Source organism: Argiope bruennichi, chromosome 3 (genome assembly GCF_947563725.1).
Source record: "Argiope bruennichi chromosome 3, qqArgBrue1.1, whole genome shotgun sequence".
In the NCBI taxonomy this organism is placed as follows: domain Eukaryota; kingdom Metazoa; phylum Arthropoda; class Arachnida; order Araneae; family Araneidae; genus Argiope; species Argiope bruennichi.
Window position 1 is genome coordinate 123,424,437 of NC_079153.1, and position 21,217 is coordinate 123,445,653.

At 28.2% G+C, this 21,217-nt stretch overlaps 1 protein-coding gene across 1 annotated transcript in view; it reads left to right on the forward strand.

Annotated features, from left to right (window-relative positions):
• Nucleotides 1-21,217, forward strand: part of LOC129962949 (uncharacterized) — a 71,979-nt gene that overhangs the window by 15,165 nt on the left and 35,597 nt on the right. The window contains exons 4-9 of the mRNA XM_056076953.1: nt 1,099-1,176; nt 4,752-4,829; nt 7,056-7,115; nt 12,023-12,137; nt 13,970-14,106; nt 15,436-15,531. Of these exons, the coding sequence (XP_055932928.1) occupies nt 1,099-1,176; nt 4,752-4,829; nt 7,056-7,115; nt 12,023-12,137; nt 13,970-14,106; nt 15,436-15,531 (564 nt within the window). The remainder of the gene's footprint in view (nt 1-1,098; nt 1,177-4,751; nt 4,830-7,055; nt 7,116-12,022; nt 12,138-13,969; nt 14,107-15,435; nt 15,532-21,217) is intronic.

Genomic DNA, 21,217 nt, shown 5'->3' on the forward strand with positions numbered 1-21,217 from the left:
CCAATTTAGTTTCAAAGATATCAAGAATAATAGAAAACGCATCTAACTGTAACCTTATCTGCCATTTTTGCTGAATTTCAGTAGCAATGTAGCTATCTTTAAAGGCCAGAATTTGTTCAGTTTCTTATAAATATAATCTTGTTGGCCTGTTATTAAAATACTCAAGAATGTGCATGCATATATGCATGCACATATATTTTTCTACAAACAAACAGAGATATTTCCTCGGTTTATTTATTCTTTCAGATAGCATAATCAGTAAACTTTCCAATATATTTTTCCAAACCGTCATCCAACAAAACTGATAATGTTATATAATTCAAAAAAAATATCAAGAACCTTTACATATATATTTAAATTTATTATTTTATAATATAATTTAAGCCTTAAAAATTTACATAGTTTGAAGTCACAGTAATTTTTCATATTTATCAATTTCTCTTGTCCGATGATATTCTTTTCCCATGACTGCACGTGTAATATAAGCCTTGAAAAAAAAAAAAAAGGAGAATTTCAATTCTTGAAACATTAAGAAATTTATCATAATTTAGTTGTAAAAAGCAAAATGGATCCAGAATGGGAAGAAATCTTTTCCATTTATTGATTTCAAATCTAAGAACAACAGTGTGCATGAAATTATATATAAATGAATATAATACCAAATCTCTGTAATGCCAGGTGATCCCCGGATAAAATTAATGGGATGATGTAAGATAACTAAATATTAAAATTAAAATTGAATAATTTGTGAAGACTTTAACATTGCATTATCAAAAAAATATCAATATTTACTATTTTCATGATTGAATGTTTTGAACTCAATTAGTGTTATAAAAGGCTGACTTGCGCTATGATTACAATGGAATATTCTTTTTGTAAAGAACTTGATGCATGAAGGCTGTTTTAGATAAAATATCACCTTTAAACTTTCATTATTTATTCTTACTTCATTACAATATTTAAAATTATAATTAAAGGCGAAATCTGATTGAATTTTTTTGGCCAGAATTTGAATGAATTTTTCTGAGAAGCATGGTATATTTTTTTTTAATTTTTCAAGTGATATAAATTTATTTTCTTTCCTCTAAAACTTTACAGATAATTTCAAATATGATAGAGCATTGGGATGTCCGCTGCAATGTGAGACACAATCCGCAACTTCCAAAACTAATACAGGTAATATAAATTTCAAATTGAATACTTTTCGAATCAACTCATGAGTGCATTTTGAGGAGATTGTATTTTTGAGAAATTTTGAATGGAATGATAAAGCAAAGAAGTGTTAGTTTTATTTTAAATTGTTTTATATTTCATAAGATTTTATTATCAAAGGTTTTAGCTGATTTCTTTTAAATATAAGCTGATATTATCAAAAAATCAGGAGCTAAACAGTCTGAGTGAGTTAACATCAAAATATATTTCCGAAATCGTATATGTACAAAAGATAAATCAATATTTATTTTTATAAATCGAGAAAACTAGCAATTAAACCCAGACATATGTACGAAAAATCCCTTTTTTGTTTTATAAATCAGCGAATCGAGTTTAAAGACTGCATATTTTTTACTTTCAGAGTTATTTATTTATTCCTTTATTTCTTATATCCCATCTATAAATTTTTCAATCAAATCGATGAAAAGGTGAAAATGTATCACTAATACTTTATAGTATCACCGATACCTACAGAATTGTTAAATTAATGAGTTCAAATTTATTGGGTTGTTGATCTCAGGTACTCAAAATTATACGGTGAATCAAGCATGAGGAAAATTAATGCACTCATGGTAACAATCTTTATTTATCTTCCCTCATATTTAGTAATAAAGGCATGGAGTAAATGTAAAATTAATTTGTTTTTACGGTGTCCGTATTATCACCGACGAATAAATACTATTCCATTATGTCCCCATTATCTCCTTCAGTCACTACGTCAATGGAAGAGGTAAATATTTACAATCCTAATTCGCATCTAATAATATATCAGAGGTAAGAAAAAGCTGATGAAAACAAATAATTAGCTTTATTAGAATTATCAGCTTATAGCTTATTCCAGAGCATTTCTAGTTAACTAGGAAATAAACATCTAATGAAATACAAGGAAAAGAAACAAGAGACTTATTTTCGAAATAGTTGAAATGTCAATAGGAAGCAATTAGTCCAATTTATTACGAAATATTTGGAGAGTTATAAATAAATGAAATGGCACCTGTGCAATGGTGGTGCAAATGTACCTCAAACGACTATATTCCAATCAAATTTTTAGTATGTGAATTTGCTTTTATATTTTGCAAGCTTTAGCATAAAATTTAACAAAATGAACAAAGAATGTATATAATTAAAAATTTAAAAACCTATTTTTAAATACAAACTATTTTTTGTATATACTATTTTTATACAAAATATATAAACAAAAACTCAGTTTGGGAATTAAAAGATTTTAATACAAATTAGTACAACTCTTTTGCACTACTGCAGTGTTGCCACTAACAAATGTATTGTTATTGATATTAACAATACATTTCAAATATTAACTGATCATTTATTATTATTAATTCAAAAATTTGATGTAACGTTACTTTTTTTAATAGTACAAAAGTGCTCCAAGATTTGTATTGGGCTCCTATATTTGCCTTTCTATCGAGTAGAAATGTATGTGATCCTGAATCATTTTCTTTTTTAAGTTAATGATAAATTATTAAATAATTAAATATTTTTATTTAATGAACAAATATTTTATAAATAGACACACTATAACTAAACAGTCAGCATTTCTCACTTTAATAATTTTAACTGATAAAGTTTAAAATAGAATTTGAAATTTTTTCCCTTATATCCTTTATAATTAGTAATAGATATTTAGAGAAGAGAACTGAAGAAATGTAGAGGGTGAACAAGAAAGAATTTACCCACTCCAGAGGGTTCTAAAATGCATTCATTGGTCCAAGTAAGATAAAATTTGAACTACAGATTATTCAGATGATGCGCTTTACATTTATGCGCCTGGTCTGGCGGGTCACGTTTCCAATTGTATCGAGCGGATGGCCGTATACGGGTGTGGAGAAAACAAAATAAATCCATGGATCTCTCATGCTTACAAAGAATTGTTCTAGCTGGTGGAGGCTCTGTGATGATATGGAGAGTGTGCATTTGGCATGAAATGGGATCGTTGATACATCTGGACTCAATTATGACAGATCAGTGGTACATTAACATCCTTTCTGACCACCTGCGTCCATTCCTGTCCTGCGTGCATTCCGACAGACGTGGAGAATTCCAACAGGATAATGCGCCACTCCACAAGTCTACAGTAGCTACCAAGTAACTTGAGGAGCACTCTTCTGAATTTCGTTCCCTCTCTTGGACACCTAATTCTCCTGACATGAACATTATCGAGCATATCTGGGATGTTTTGCAACGTGCTGTCCTTAGGAGATTTTCACCACCTCGCACTCTCATGGCTTTGTGGACTGCCCTGCAGGAATCATGGTGCGAACTGTCCACAAAATATCTTCACAGATTAGTTGAATCTATGCCACGCAGTGTTTTGCATTTCTGCGGCTCATGGGGGCTCTACACGATATTAGATAGGCATATCAGCTTTTCTGGCACTTCAATGTATATTATAACGAAACTTGTTCAAACTTGGGACGAACTGAACGACCCTTTAGTAGAATGCTATGAAATGAAAGCGACACTTCGCAAGTTCGTATCTGACTACAGGCAGGTTGAGTAAAAATGAATTTGTTATTGATTTACTTTCTGTTATTTCTCGTTTGTTCTAAAATATTCTTATAATTTCTGTATCTTTCTAAATCTTAAAGATTTGAGTTGTTTCGTCTTGTGGATAAAAAAACAAATGTAATATTTAGTTCCTTGAACAGCGTCTCAAGTTGAGGTTAGCAAGTATTATGTTTGACTTTAATTAATACATGATTTATCTACTCTAATTTCATCTACGGGTCAATATTATTCTAAATCGCATTGATGTGAAATGTATTTTACTGTAATATAAAAGCAAAAACCTGACTTTATATATTGAGATCAGTACATTTTGGCCTGTCCGGAAAGTTTCTGGAAGGAATAAAAATACTTTTATGGAAAAATATTAAAGGAATAAAAGTGCTATTATGGAAATTACGGAAGAAATGAAAGTAATTTTTTACAGCATAAAAAAATTATCGTATAATGATTTGTGTACATCATTAATGCAATTTTAACTGTGTGTTTCAATCCTTTCCAGCACCATAGGGAGTATACCCACCACCAACTTAATCAACTTTTTAATATATGATAAGACAATTTTACCTCTTCTGATAACATCTATTATGTCTCAATAACTTTGGAAATCACAAAATATATTTGTAAACTTTCAATCATGCAATCTAATTGTATCAATTAAATTATCATTTAATCATTATTATTATCTTATGATGATACTGCATGAATACCTAACTCTGAAAAGTGTATTATCATAAGTTCTCGTTCAATTTTTATGGAAAAAAAATCAGATGTTTTACTTTTCTCGCTCAAATTATAATAGTTTCGGTTTATTAATTAATCAACAAATTAAAGTAATTTATCTAATTAGTCAAATTAATTTCTTTGACTAAACCAATCAGCATTCCAAAAATATTTTAAGATATTAGGAAAGAAATGGTTCTTGAAAAATGTCAACTGTTAAGTAATATGCTTTAATTTAATTGATAAATGCTATCAATTGAGATTATAATATTTCTTTTAAAAATTTATAGGCTCTCTTTGATCTGTGGGTAAAATGGGATCTCCGTTGTAAAATAAAAGATAATCCAAATTTCGAGGAGATTCTTCAAGTATGTATATTTTTCTTTTTCAAAATTAATATAGACAGAACGAACTAACTGCTTCGTAAATAATGAAGTCATATTGTCATGAAGATGCAATTAATTGTAGAGTATATTTTATCAATAAACTGGATATATTACTCATAATGTAAGGGAACAGACAACCAACTTGTCCGTAATTTGTGGGATTCTATATGTGCTCAATTAAACCCCCCGGGGGGGCATCGCGAAATGAGGATGAGATGCTTCCGGCATGGTGGTTGGATCTCGCCACCCAGGAGGGTACACTAATAAGTAGGGGATCTGACTCCTCCCATCGATGACGGGACGTACTTCCTTCGGGGAGGGTTGTACCGTAACCGGTGACGGCCCTTAGGACTCAACCACAGTTCCCGCCAATGTTGCTGTTGCGGCGGTCCGGTCATTCAGGTTTATGGTTAAAATCCGTGTGCCTTCGTGGCGGGTCGGAGAGTTAGATGGTTGATATCTGCTCAGTTAAGGAATATTCTAGAACAATTATCCAGAATTTCAAAGAAATGTCCAGACGGTTAATAATCAATAATGTTTTGAATTAATATAACTGGTCTTATATTAGTTTATTGTGAACGAAATGCGAGTTACAAAGCAAAAGTGCCATTTTACACTAACCAAATCAAGAGTACTTATGATAAGGTTTATTTGTGATGAAGCATGTAGTTTTGAAAATAAAATCTAAATATCAAATAAGTAGGGATTTAATTATAAAATTGTCTACATTTATTAAAACTTACAACTCTAAGTGCTAGTCGTGAATAATATTACGTATTGCAAACATTATAATTTTGTAAATTTCTCTGCAACATGAGTCCTAATATGCATTAAATAATGATCATGCTTTAAAAATCCTTTTGAGGAAACTCGATCAGTACATTAGTTGTTTAACCAGGAATGCGACTTGTTAAATTTTGATTTCGATCTCAAGAGGTTTAGTGACAGTTATGATTAATATGGTAAATAAACTATAAGGCGACTCAAAAATTTACATAAAAAATCTAAAATAAAACTTACTACTAAAATTACTTTTAATATTATACTTGCATTTTATAACTGCTTCCAACACGGATATTAATTCATTTTTGTAAAATTATTCTAAAAATATATTTCTTAATTCTAAGGTAATTTTTCATATTTTTTCAATTACGTAACTTTTTTATTAATAAAACATATTCGATGTCGATTAAATAGTTTTCATTAATATTTTAGCAACCAAGTGTTTTCTTATTCAGAAATTCTAATTCTTGAGGATTAGGAATATCGTTTATATCGATATCATTCCAAATAAGGCAAGAAGCAAGCAATTTGCAAACGATCATTTGCTATGTAAAATTATTTTTAAATTGGCTTTTTCTTGCAGTTTCTCTTCATACATAAATAATTTGTTATTACACAAATAGTTTTCTGTCACACAAATAAAATATTTCTTAAATATTTATATCAAGTCATTTTCAAATCATTCAGTATATCAGGACATTTTTTTTTTTACTTTTTCGTAAACGAACTACAGAGAAAGTATTGTATTCATAGAAAAATTCGAACTGAACATTTCTACGAATCTCCACTTTTAAACCTCCCTGAGTTACCAAACCATATTTTTGATATTATGTATGTTAGTCTGTCTGTCTGTGGCAGAGATAAATCAAAACTGCTTTGGTATTTACTCTAAAATTTAAACTAATAACTTTATAGATATGTAACAAATTTTAAGCCAAACCATTGAGAAGTCTATTCGAATAAAAAATTACATAACAAAGAGAGTTAGATGAATAAAATTGGATACAACAATCCACAATTAAATTTTGAGCCAAACTCAACAAAGAATCTATTGTCTGTCGTCTTACTTTCAGAAACATGAAAATTTAAAAACTTAAATATATCAAATTCGAATCATGATTTTGTGACTACAATTATAGTTCTATGTGAAAAAAAAAATTTCAGTCGGTTAAAAAAAAAACGCATCTAAAACACAGATTCAATTTTTCAGATACTATTATTCGTGTTTATCGCCAAAATCTCGCCAAGGACTTCTCTGAATCGATGGATTCAGCAAAAAATGCTAAATTCACGCCAAATGTTAATATTTCGAATGCCATGCAAGGCGTTCTCTAAGATTATGAGAGAATATATGAGAAAGTTCTGGGGAGACCATTTTAATAAAAGAAATTTCTTTTTACTCATGACTTGTCTTTTCCCTTTCAGGATGCACTCGTATATTTCTGGCATTATTATTTGCTAAAATACGTTGATCTTCTGGATACAGTAAAGTATTTCTTTTATCATAAAGTAGTTATTCTAGAAAGGCAATGCTGTTAATGTTTATCGTATAAACTTATGTAAAAACAGAACTTAATTTTATATTTAAAAATAATTTAAAGAAATGATTATTATGAGTAATGTTATAATTCCTACTACTGTTATCTATATTTCGGTGCCTTGGAGGGTTCAAGTTCTTTACAAAGGCGCCGCGAGTTATTATAGAAGAAATTAAAACTTAGAGATTTTAAATAATAAATTGAATTTAAAATTTCTAAGTTTCTTCTATAAATAATAATGTGAAGAATCTGAGGTCAAAAAGCATCTTGCGAAAATCAACATGAAAAGAAAATGGCTAAGGGTAGTTTAATTTCATAATTTGGAAAAGTATGATATTTTTAATAGATCCATTAGAGTTTTTAATTCTTATATTTGTTAAAATCGTTCAAGAAATGTAAGTGATCTAAATGTATTTATTTGAAAATTCATTTATTTCTAACTAGATATTTTTCACTATTTAACAAAATATATATTTGGTGTTTATATACTGTGAGATGCATAAATCCGAATTCAGGAGTGGCGACAAAAATCAAAAAAATTTAATTGCCATAAGTTTTAGACTTTCTAGTTTTTTGTGGAATCAAAGCTATGCATAAACGTTTAAAAGAAAAGGCACCTCTAATATCCGATAGTAGTAACTCGAAAGGACCAATTTATTCAAGGACATGTGTTGATTTTGTGTTGATCAAGGATATGTTCATTTTAATTAATTTATTATTATCTCGAAATTTTCTCTTACCAAAAAAGAAATTTTTCAGTCATTTAGGCAGAAGTGCATTGCTCTCTATGCGTGACAAATTTAAATCCAAAAAGTTATAATATATATTTTTAGATGTTCACTAGATATGACAGATGTTTAGATATTTAGATGTTCACTAGATCTCATAAAATCGTAAACTGTGAAAAGCTTAAACCATGTTATGGAAGAAAGAATCTTTCATCTTTTTCCGTCTTTAATTAGAATTTCAGAAAATTTCTCAGTTATGTTTCAAATTTATCTTGAATATAAACACTTTTTTCGAAAATATAAATATTATACTATTTTTGATCAAAACTTGGAATATTTTTATTATTTTTTTAAAAATATTTTATGATCCAGTGTCTGTAGCTAATCCCACTCCAAAAAAAAATTCATTAATATACAGAAATTTTTATACGAATGAAATTGATAGTTAAAAGTTAATATTAATTAATCTAAAGATTATTATGAAAATTATTAGATTCCAATGCGGAAATGAGAAATCATTTGAGGAGGAAATTTGATTTATATTATCTGTTATAATGAATTAATGACTCTTAAAGTGATGAAACAAATTTTAGAACGAGATTTTCAATTTGTTTTGCATAAAAAGAGAATAAAACTATCATATTCTTCAAAAAATTGCATCGCTACATTTTGTGATAATTATAGATTTTGGACACCTCTGAAAGCATTAAAAAATTTTAGGAATTATGTCTAACTGGGAACATATTAGCACCAAACTAAAAAGATGAAATTTGACTTCAGATCTTCACACAAACGTGATTGCCATATCAAAAAAGGACAAATTCTGACAAGAATTCTGTCTGTTTTTAAAAAATGATTTTTAAAATGATTATTCAAAAATGGAAAAAAAAAACAGCATGAAGTTTTATCTATAAAACTGTATAATGATATTAAATTTTGGGCCAGGTTTATTAAATGGCTTATTATATGTCGGTAGGTGATTCTTATTATTAGATATGTAATTTCTCTGAAATGTAACAAAAGCGATTCTAAAAATCGTATTCGAAAAGAGTTATAATGTTATAAACATAATAAGAACATAAAGACAAGTAAAAGAATGTATCGTTCGCCTTTTTAGTATATTTCAGTTAACGGTTTGTCGCTGCAATTAATATTTTCAATTAATTTCAAATAATGATGATTTTATAAAAAATAATCATCTGATTTTTCTTAATTAAATAAGAACCAAGAATTCACTGTGTAATTTTAATAATATTTTGATTAAAAAATTTATGATTAACACTTTTGATTATTTCAATTATAAGTATGCAGTATGGCTAAAAGTAAGAATTTGGTATTAGTTTTAAACAAAATTCTATTCAGTCTATAATTTCAGGTTGTTTTTTTAAGTTTTTTATCTTTATACTATATTATTTCAAATAAGAATAAGTTTTTTTTTTCTTTTTTAAGTTTGAATGTTAGTGATAATGATAAACAATCAGGTAATAAAGTTTGAATACTGTTCTTTGAAATATTATTGTAAAATATTAATCATTATTTCATTTCTAAAATTTTACTTTGAAAAATTCAGGGTTCTTTCAAAATTATAGCTCTTAACGCGTTTTAAACCATTAAAAGGAGTATAGCAACAAAATTGTACACACAATTCGATTGAGAAAAGAATAAGAATAATCTTTTCAAAAGAATTATTTTGTTAATAAAGAAATATATTGCAATAACTACATATAAGAAAAGAATTAATCAAATCTAAAGCAATTCAAAATTATATGTCAGTATAATACTCAAAAAAAAGTAATAATCTCCAAAATTCTAAGAAAGTTCATTTGCTTCTAAGGAATTCTGCGTTGAATTTATTACTCTGTTTAGAATCTGTTACTCTAAAATGGAATTATGGGAAGGAAAAACTTTTTATTTACATGCCTTGGCCTTCTCAGACAAAAATATTTCTGTATTAAAATATTTAAATTCAGTATTATTCAATAGGCATTACCATTTCTTAGTAAAGCTAATCATAATTAATCAATGTGCTCACAAAAGACTTCACTAGAATACTCTTAGTAATAAGAATTTTTAAAAATTGGTTTTTGATCATATGGAAAAACTTCACATTCATATTAGAAAAATTGGGAAAAAATATCAGACTATCAGTTGGTTTAAGCCTGTTACAAGATGCATAACATTCTACATTTATATCCCAATTTTTTGGAAACAGGCTTCTTAAAAATAAGGTATTATTTTAGCTCATGACTTTCATTGCTGTGAAAGAAAAACGAAGATAAACTTTTAAGCTAAATTTTACTCGGAAAATATGCTTGACAACTAAATAATTTAGATACAAAGATTAATCATTTATCCATCATTTTCATTTGCAAATTTCAGTCAGTATATACAATTATTTTTAAAGATAAAGTAACAACAAAAAAAAATCTTAAATTTCCTTCTTACATAAACTTGTGAAAATATTTTTCCTTTTATAGAGTTAGGTCAATCTGCATGATTTTATCTCTGAAAAATTAATCTTAAAAAATTACTCATTAAAGATGCTTGAAATAAACAAAGAATAAATTTCCAGAATGCTTGATGCATTTCTTTCCAATTTAACTTACTACATAAGTGATTTTGCAGTCATAAATTTTAAATCTACCTCTAAAAACACTTATTAAATAAAAAAAATTGAAATAATAATTTATTTTTTTCGTGGTAAAGTTGATTAAGTAACAAGTTAAAATAGTTCAAAACTTTTTATTTACTTTAATTCAAAACCTTTTATTTTTATTTTATTTAAGAAGCCTTTTTATTTCTTTTAGTCCAAAATCTTTTTTTTTATTTAAAAAAACATTTTTATTTCTTTTAGTTAAAAAACATTTTTATTTCTTTTAGTTAAAAAACACTTTTATTTTATTTTAAAAACATTACTTTATTTTAGTTAAAAAAACATTTTTATTTATTTTAGTTAAAAAATATTTATTTTAATTAAAAAAAACCTTTTCTTTTAGTTATTTTTTTTAGTTAAAACATTTTTTTATTTATTTTAGTTAAAAAAAAAATTTTTTTAATTTTTTTAGTTAAAAAACATTGGTATTTTTTTAGTTAAAAACATTTGTGATTCTTTTTCAGTTAAAAGCATTTTTTATTCTTTTTTAGGTAAAAGCCTTTTTTATTCTTTTTTAGTTAAAAACATTTTTTATTCTTTTTTAGTTAAAAACATTTTAATTTTAGTTAAAAAAACATTTTTATTTAATTTAGTTAAAAGACATATATATTTATTTTCATTAAAAAATATTTTTATTTATTTTTATTAAAAAATATTTTTATTTATTTTTATTAAAAAATATTTTTATTTATTTTTATTAAAAAATATTTTTATTTATTTTTATTTGCCTGTCAAGGAGAAAATGTTTAGAAACTATGAATAGAGTATTATAAACTAAGTTTTATCTACAATCAATATCCATTTCTCTCAATCTTTACATTTCTACTAATTATAAAAAACCAACCAACAAAAAAAAAATTCAAAAGACTGTACTTTCCAAATGGCAATAAAAGATGTAATTATGTCTCTAAATTGCATGCAATATTTCAAGAACAATTTTTTACATGCAATCATATTCTTTCATGCAAGCAGACATATATGTTAGAATTGAATTTAAAATGAAATTTTGGATAGTTTACTTTAACCTCTTAACAGGTTTGCCAGTACATTATGCGTGTATCGATTTATCTTATTTTGCCACTTTTAAACAAGAATTACGCTGATCATAATGGTTATAATTCTATACAAAAATTACATAGAATACATTTTACATAGAAAACATTCACAAAATTAAAAACTTAATCTAATTTCATAGTAAAGAAAATAAATCAGTGAACGGGTTCAGAATTAAACATACTCGTAAATTAGGATTGCTAGTTATATTTTCAAGATTTTAAAATAATTCATTGAATATCCCTTCCTTCCAAATTAATTTGTAAACAGTAGAACTATCATATCATATAATATATATTTTAATCATATACATATTTAAAAATCATATATATTTTTTAATTAACAAAATGCTCCAATTTTCATTACAAATTGTAAAATGCTAAAATATGTAATCCATTTTCTTATCATTCTACATTTTAGGTTTTCTTTGTTCTTCGTAAGAAGAAAAGTCAAATAACGTTTCTGCACGTAATTCATCATGCCGGAATGGTCCTCATAATAAATTGGGGGTGGCAGCATTTTAGAGAAGCTGCAGGTATTATTATATTTACGACATTACTTCGGATAGTTAATAATGCAGATGAATTACAATAAATTTATTTCAAACTTTTATATTAAAAGATGTTTGTAACCATTTTTGATAAAATTCTGTATTAAAATTTAATAAATCATCTTTTTAAAAAATATTTGAATTTTATCAATTTGAATCTTTTTAAAAAATATTTGAATTTTTTCAATTTGAATCAGATTTTTGAAATAATATTGAAATACTTAGCAATTAAACGATGCGTTCATGAAGTTTTATTCGATATTTTACTATTTCGAAACTATTCTTGTTAACGCTGGCTTTACACTCGGCCAATTACAAGAAGGTCAGTAGGCAGCGCATGCGCAGAAAGTGGCTGATTTATGTTTGCCACAATTTCCTTAGATGTATTCAGGCATTCGATGTTTCGCTATAAATTGGTGTTTTGACGTCTCTGAATTTTTTTTTCACTGCATATCGTATTACAATGATGGAAATTTACACAAAAAAATATAGTAAAATAAAAAAAAGGTCAACATATCTAAATTTGGAAAACTATAGAAAAGAAATGGCAAATAAAATGAAAAAAAAACTACAACCTCGCAACAGAAAGAACAAAGAGGGGAAAAAATGGAATTAATCTATGGTAAGTGATTATTTTTTTTCATGCCAAAAAACAAATCCGCCAAATTCTACAAACGCATGGGCAGTAAGAGGAAAATACAATAAAACGGCATGTTGTTGCCCCATCGGAACAATTACTTGCCATCGACCGAACAGCATTTTTTTGCCTTTCTATGCATGCGCTGCCTACTGGCTGTCTTATAATTGGCCGCGTGTAAACCCAGCATAATTGTGTGTTGCAATTGTCATGAAGAATTCATATGAATAAAGACACAAGAGCCGACACTTCTCATCAAATTATTATTATTAATTAACACATCTCACAAAAGATGAGGACATTTCACAACTGAGACGTAAATTTGGTGTCGAACAACATTTTATACGCAGTTTATCATTAGCGGTATAGACATTGAAACTTCAGTTCATGATTCAATTCGGGAGATATATGTTACAACACCAACCCACCTTTGTTCTGGATTTACGCTAGGAAATCAGAAATATCCCGATACATCCGGATTTACGCATTTTTGCAATTTTTTCCAAAGTCTGGAAACATTGTATTTAAACTTCGACCATGTAAAAATATACTTAAACTAAACATTTATAATGAAAGTTTTGACAAGAGAACAATTACGATACTCATCAGAAATAGATGATTTTAGTTTCAGTTGCATTAACATCTTGTTTTAAAGCAACACTAGGGCTATTTGGGGAAGGACCTAGTAATTTTGAACCACGGTCTGATGACGAGGACAACATTTGAGCTGTCCCCCCTCTCAAAACTTCAACACCATACCAACGGGAGGACGTATGGACCTGACGGCTTTACTGTGCACCAGACCCGCTAACATAACGGTTTTTCGGTGGAATCGGGTCCCTAACTTGAAACCCTCTTGTTCCGAAGCTTAGACTTTACTACCAGGCCACAGCGGCCCCCCAGAAATTGATGAAGAAGGAAATCTTCGCTCCTTGATCTCCATTTTATAAAATGCAGATAAGGATTTAAACTTTCAACAATAGTTTTATTTATTATGGTGAGTACTTCGTGCATTTTTTAAAAAAAATAATTAATTACATTATTCATCAAGTTAGAAATGTAAAACTTGTGTTATAGGCGTATATTTGTGTTGTTGTGGTTGTTATATAAAGCAATTTCTTTATAGCAACAATTATTTCAAGGTATTTGTTTTACTAATATTGGATATATTTTTTGTTAGCTTATTACATCGTAATCTGTTTAATTATGAATACTACTGTGCATGTCATCATGTATTTCTACTATGGACTTGCAGCCTGTGGGCCAAATGTGAGAAAATATTTGTGGTGGAAAAAATATTTGACTCTAATGCAGATAGTAAGTCTGAATTTTATTATTATCTTTATTACAGTTTTTTTTATTATTATTATGGCAAAAATTCATCTTAAAAAAATCAACTAACCAAATTATGCTTCCGCTTAAAAAAATAGAAACGCAAGATGCAAAAATATACAATACAAATTGTTTTATATAATTGTTGTGATCTGCGATAGAATCATTCTTCTTTCTATAAAACCTTCAACAGATTTTTTTAATCCTGCAGCTAACTACTTATTACGCGATTTCCACGAGTCGGCAATCAGTCCATTTTCTATTGCAACCCACGTTTTTCACAGTTTAGTATGTTTATTTTTATATAACAAATTTTTTTGATATATTATTATTGTATAACATATAGTATCAATTCACTTTGTTTGAAACATATTTGAACTTACAGTAGACACCCGATTATCCGCGGGCGGGTTATCAGGGTGCGGATTATCCGCGCCTGCCGCACAAAGTTTTTTTTTTTTTTTTGACTGATTTTTTTTTAAAAAAAGATGCAGTTTTACAGTTATGCTTTTGTAATTACATAATACATTACAGTATTAAAACAGAACATATGTATTAATTTTTCTGATCCTTACTGTGTATCCTTGACGCCTCTCATAAATACAAAGCACTTTTCTGTTTTCATTAACAAAATGCATTTTAGGTTAGTTTTGAGTGATATACTAAAATATTAAGCGTTAGTTAAACATTTCCTGCTGTTTATTTTACGTTTTATTGTACATAAAACGATTTTTCAAAGTTGGAATGACTGTTTTCTCTTTTGCCATACCCGTTTTTAGCTTTTTTCGGATTATCCGCGATTTTTGTTATCCGCGCCACCCAATTCCGCGGATAATCGGGAGTGTACTGTATTTGCAAACTTCACATTTAAATAGGGATTTTTAAAAAAATTACGCAGTCAGAGGGTTAATATTATATCTAATAATCACAATTGAAATATATCAAGCATACATGATGCCACATGTATCCCTTATCAGCTCAAAATGGAAATGACACTTTCGCTAGATCCTGATTGTGCCCGTTGTATGGAAATTAAATTTATATGTAGAATTTATTAAAAAAATATTTTATTTTAAATTATAATTAAAAGATCGAATTGCAACTACCAAATTTGAATAAATGCACAATGTACAGAGTACAACTAACAGTACATGTTTTCTATGAAATTAGTAAGAAATGGCAAATTACAAGATGTAGTACAGTGTGTATTCAAAGCATTGTTTTTGCTCTTGTTGAGTTATCGATGAATTCTATTTATCACTGCAATATATTTTGAAAGAAGAAAATAATTTATTCCTATATTTTTTTTTTCAGGTTCAAATATTTTGCATGTTGTTTTACTTGGCAACGGCATTCTTGACAGGATGTGAGGAATTCAGAATCTATGAGAAGATGACATTTTCATTTTTTGCTTTGAACTTTTTTCTCTTTATTAATTTTTATCAGAAAAATAAAAAAGAGTAAAATTTATATATAAACTGAAACTAATATTTTGGCTTTTTTTGTTTATATATTGTTGGAATTTCAGTAATCTTCTTTAAATTATGTTTTTGCATCTTTGTAACTCTCTATATATTTTACTCCGTTTTAAGGTACTATATTCTGAATGATATGCTAATCATTCTAATCATTTTCTAATACAGCATTATAAAAATCATTTGTTCAGCAATAATTTTCAGTATATATAGCTTATGTTTTCTCTAGATAAATATTTCTTCTCAAATGCCCCAGCATGTTTGTGAAACCCCACGTTAATAAATAATACAGGATCTAGTTTGCAATAAACAATATTTGTAACTATGTTTAAACGAAATGAATATCGGTTAAATCCCGGAAATGTTAGTCAGTTCAGCCATTAATATAAACCAAGAAAAACAGATAGAAAAATTAAGAATTTATTTATTTATTTTGAAAATGCAACACGGAGGAAGTAAAGATAAATTAAATCGAAATCTTCATGCAAATTATTTTCAGAAAATTATTTCAGAAATTCATAACTCGAAAAAGAATATCTTTTGCACAAAAAACATCGACCCGATGGAAGAAGTGGTGGAGAGCATTTCGAACATCAAACATAAAAGTATTTGCTAATGAATAAGTTATTAACTGTTCTGGCTGGATTCCTAATACTTTTTTGGCGTAAGAGGGGTAGAAATCATGATCAAACAAATGCGTGTTTTACATTGGTGTTTTTTTAGCATTATTGGGTTTAAAATGTCTCCCTGCATGAAATCGAAAAGCTATATAATTTTGTAAAGGACTTTTTTCCAGAATCTAATATATTTTTAGAGAAAAAATGCTACATACATTGTTTGCCGCCAGGTGACGCTGTAAATGATCCCACTGTGTAACAAACGATCCTATCACTGTGCTTAATGTCTATACCTGGACAACAAGTTTGCGGCAATTGTTTCAGATTTAGTATGAAGTAGAAAGATTTTACTGAGCACTCTATGAATTTATATATTCAGAGAGAGAAAGGACAAATAAATGCAAGCGGTGCAGAGGTCAGTCAGTTATAATTTGGACGAAGAAGAAAAATTTAATCCAAGATTCAGAGGAATACACAATAAAATTCTTTTCTTAGCAAAATCCAATATTAGGATTTCAAAAATATACTCTAAGCAACTTTCACACATTTACGTGTAAGTAAAAAAAATATTGAAAACCAAAATATGAGGTTAATTAAAAATACGTATATGCTCATTTAAATCACTTTTATATTAAAATCAGAAACTTGTCTAATTAATTTGTGGATAAATTTAAACTATAAGAATATTACATAGAGAAACAAACGAAAGAAAAAAATTCCCAAAACAAACATCTCTTTATGGTAAAAATATGCTAACGATTTTCTAAACGTGAGCAAAATTTATCTGTTCAATAGAAATAATGGGGGAAAAGGTATTCCAAACTTACACTTTCAGTAAATAATTAATAAAAAAAATAATGTCAATCCTTGATTTCGAGCAGGATTTCCGAATTTTCATTTAAAAAATAAAATAATTTAAAACACTTTAGGAAACATTTCGTTTCTCTAGCTCTCATCGTTTAAACATTTCAATGAAAAAGAAATGCTTTTCAATGGCCCATTCATATATTATATTCATAGAGAGTATCATAAAAAATATCGTTATTAGTTCTCAGACAATATCATAATTAATAGAAAAATATTTCAATTTTGCTAAAATTAATTTTAAAAAAATTATTACCGTGATATTCTAAATATGCATAATAGAAAGGGATTTTAAAAAGTGAAATTAGAATTCACATAAGCCTAGGATCTAACTTTGCTTTTTAATCTAGATGAATTGTAATAATCGGAGTCCAATGAAACAGCTGTTGAAAGAAAAGTATATAAATAATGTATTAAGAATGTATTTCACATACCGATACAAAATTGTACGCTTAAAATAGAAATGGAATTACCTCACTAACGATAACTTCGTTTTATCGTCGCTTTACAATCAAATCTCTTAATTTCCAAACTTTAAGCCGAAAAAGAAACTACATTTTTCGAATCCTTTAATGAATATTTTTCACTTCTTTTCATGTGATATCTTGCTCATGCCAGATGTAAAAATATCAGAACTTTTAGTTATTGGTGGCCGAAAACTTTAATTGTTTCATCTTATTGCAAAATTTGAAAATTTGAGATAGATGGTGTTGAATATTAACCCTTTAAAGGGCCATTTTTTCTAGTCATATTATGTTAAAATATTTTTAGGCTTGAATTAGAAGAAAATGGATTCATTTAACTTATTAGATAAATTTAATTTGATTAATTAATTAATTTGGTTAATTAATAATTAAGTAACAAATCAAGACACATCTTTTTGTGTGAGATAAAGAACTGAAGCATCTACGCTTCTGTCTTTCTAAAACAATTTGTCAGAACTTATGCCGACCTACATAATTTCATATAAAGATTGATGAATTTGGTGGGAAGCATACTTCTCATGGCCCTAGAAAGGGTTAAGCAATGATATGCAGCAAACTCGTGACGTATAATTTGCTGTTATGTTTGAATATGAAGTATTCGTTCCAGTAGGAAATATTTCTTCTCAAACTCTGATAACTCATCGTTTACCAGATATTTTCTATGTCAATTTAAAGACTCTAATGCCATATTAATTCTCATTCTAACCGCTGCAAAGCAATATCAATGGTTTCGTATATTATAGAATTAGCTTGAAGTATTGCTAGCTTTCGATCCAATTCATTTTCAAAATACAGAATTTTTTTCTTATATACTTTATTATACAAAAGAAAGTATTGTGATTTTCAAAAAAATTCGAACTCAATATTTTGGTGAATCTCCACATTTCAGGGCTTCCCTGAATCTGAAAAACACGGTTTTGGAATTATGTCTATTGCTTTGGAATTATGTCTATTGCCTTTGTCTGCTATGAACACGATAAATAAAAAACGCGATAAACTAGACGGACAAAATTTAATATATGGTCTCAACACCAATTTTTCAATATATATATAATTTTGAATGAAAACCATTCTGAGGAAGTCTGTCTGTCCGAATGATCATGATCAAGAGAATATGATAATTAAGAAACGCAATAAACTAGAGAGATAAAATTTGATGCACAGATTTAGAATTCTATTATATAGATACCTGTTCCAAATTTGAAACTACGTCCGTCTCGGGGGTTGACAGGGTATTGTCGATGGGTACTTTCGCATGCATATAAACCCGATAATTCAAAAACATCACAAATTAGATAATTAAAATTTCATTCCAAGTTTCAACATTTAAAGACTCTATGTCAATTTAAAGACTCTAAGGCCATATTAATGTAAACTTCTCATTCGAACCGCTGCAAAGCAATGTCAATGGTTTCGTATATTATAGAATTAGCTTGAAGTATTGCTAGCTTTCGATCCGATTCATTGTCAAAATACAGAATTTTTTTTCTTGTATACTTAAATATACAAAAGAAAGTATTGTGATTTTAAAAAAATTCGAACTCCATATTTCGATGAATCACCACATTTCAAAGCTTCCCAGAATCTGAAAAACACAGTATTGGAATTATGTCTATTTCTTTGGAATTATGTCTATTGCTTTGGAATTATGTCTATTGCTTTGGAATTATGTCTATTGCCTTTGTCTGCTGTTCTGTCTATGAACACGATAAATCAAAAACGCGATAAACTAGACGGACAAAATTTAATGTATGGTCTCAACACCAATTTTTCAATATATATATATATATAATTTTAAATGAAAACCATTCTTGAAGAAGTCTGTCTGTCCGAGTGATTATGAGTAAGTGAATATGATAATTAAGAAACACAATAAACAAGAGAGATAAAATTTGATGCACAGATTTAGAATTCTATTATATAGATACCTGTTCCAAATTTGAAACTACGTCCGTCTCGGGGGTTGACAGGGTATTGTCGATGGGTACTTTCGCATGCATATAAACCCGATAATTCAAAAAACATCACAAATTAGATAATTAAAATTTCATTCCAAGTTTCAACATTTAAATTGTATTTTCAAAACTATTTCTGGCTATCTGTAATTTTTCATGCATATAAACGGAATGACTCAAAAACATATTTACTTAAATAACTAATATGTGATATTTTGATAACAATTGGAATTCTAAATGAAATTTTGGTTCCAATCATTTCAAAGACTTGTCTAAAATACATATTCGATATTTGTTACTGAGTATTAATCGTTTGCACTGCCGGCGTCCTGGCCTAGGGGTATAGCGTCTTCCCTGTGATCTAGGCGTCCCGGGTTCGAGTCCTGGTTCGGGCATGGTTGTTTTCTACCCTGTGTTCTATTTGTGAGGTGGGTGAATGAGCTCCCCTGTGAAAATTGATTGTGCAAGCGAGTGTGTGCATGTTTCTTCTTCATATGAGCTAGGAGTCAGACTTCTGCTCTCGGGTGCTTAGGGGCCTTTACCCTCAGAAGCTACTGTGCAAAAGCTTGGCTTAAATAGTCACACGACAAAAAAAATTCCTTTGCACTCAGAAAAATAATTTGATGCATAATTATTCAAAAGACCTGCTTATTCCTTCGGAAAATAAATACACATAATTGTTCTAAGTTGAACTTTTCCAAAAAATTAAGTTGCATCTTCCTACTTTTCTGTAGGTGTGTTTTAATAAATAAATAAAAAATAAAAATGATGCACCATCTTGAATGGTGCCTGAGAAGAGACATCCGAGTGCAAAGGGTTCGCTTCATGTCTGTAAAGAACAATGATAGAGATCGCACTATAAATTCAATAAAATGCTATTTTCATGTTAAAGATTGGTCTTTAGGAACTGCAGTTCATTAACGGCATGCAGTAAATTCACAAGTGCCAGTGTTTGTTTGTGTGTTTTTATTGTACTATAAAGTACCTAACTCTCTTATGTGAAATTTAAAAAAAAATAAAAATCTGAGCAATCGAAGCATTTGTGGCTCTGTCTATATCTACAATTTACGAGAAAAGCACTCAGTGTAGTATTTAAATTCTATTATATATTAATAATTTCATTACTTATCATATGCTAAACTAGAAAATGTGTCTGCTCAGTGTCGCTCTCGTCATCTGACCGTTGTTCAAAATTTCAAGGTCTGTCCCAAAATAGCCTTAGCGTTGCTTTAAAAAGAGACATTAATGTAAGTAAATTACACCAAACTCCATATATTAGGAATCCAAATTGTTTCTCTTAGTTGCTACCAATTGCATGCAATTTCTTATTGCTTCCGTTGTCTTTTTATTAATAGCTATTATTGAAGCTGACCGTCAACGTCTGACCGGCATAATCGTCAAGCCATTAGTTTAGCAATTCAGAACTCAGAATTTATACACGAATGCCTTTTTTTTTCAAATTTATTTTAAATTATTTCAAATAAATTTATAATTATTAATTATATGTTATGAATTTTTAGACACAATTAAAGGTTCATTCACACCTAATACTTGAATTATAATTTTAATATCAAAATGTAAAATAATTATTAATATAACTTTTATGTTGATAGATAATGTAAATTATTATTGTCATCTAAAAACATTCCAATGATTAAATTTATGAATTTCAATAGTGAAAAAAAATTTATTCTAATTAT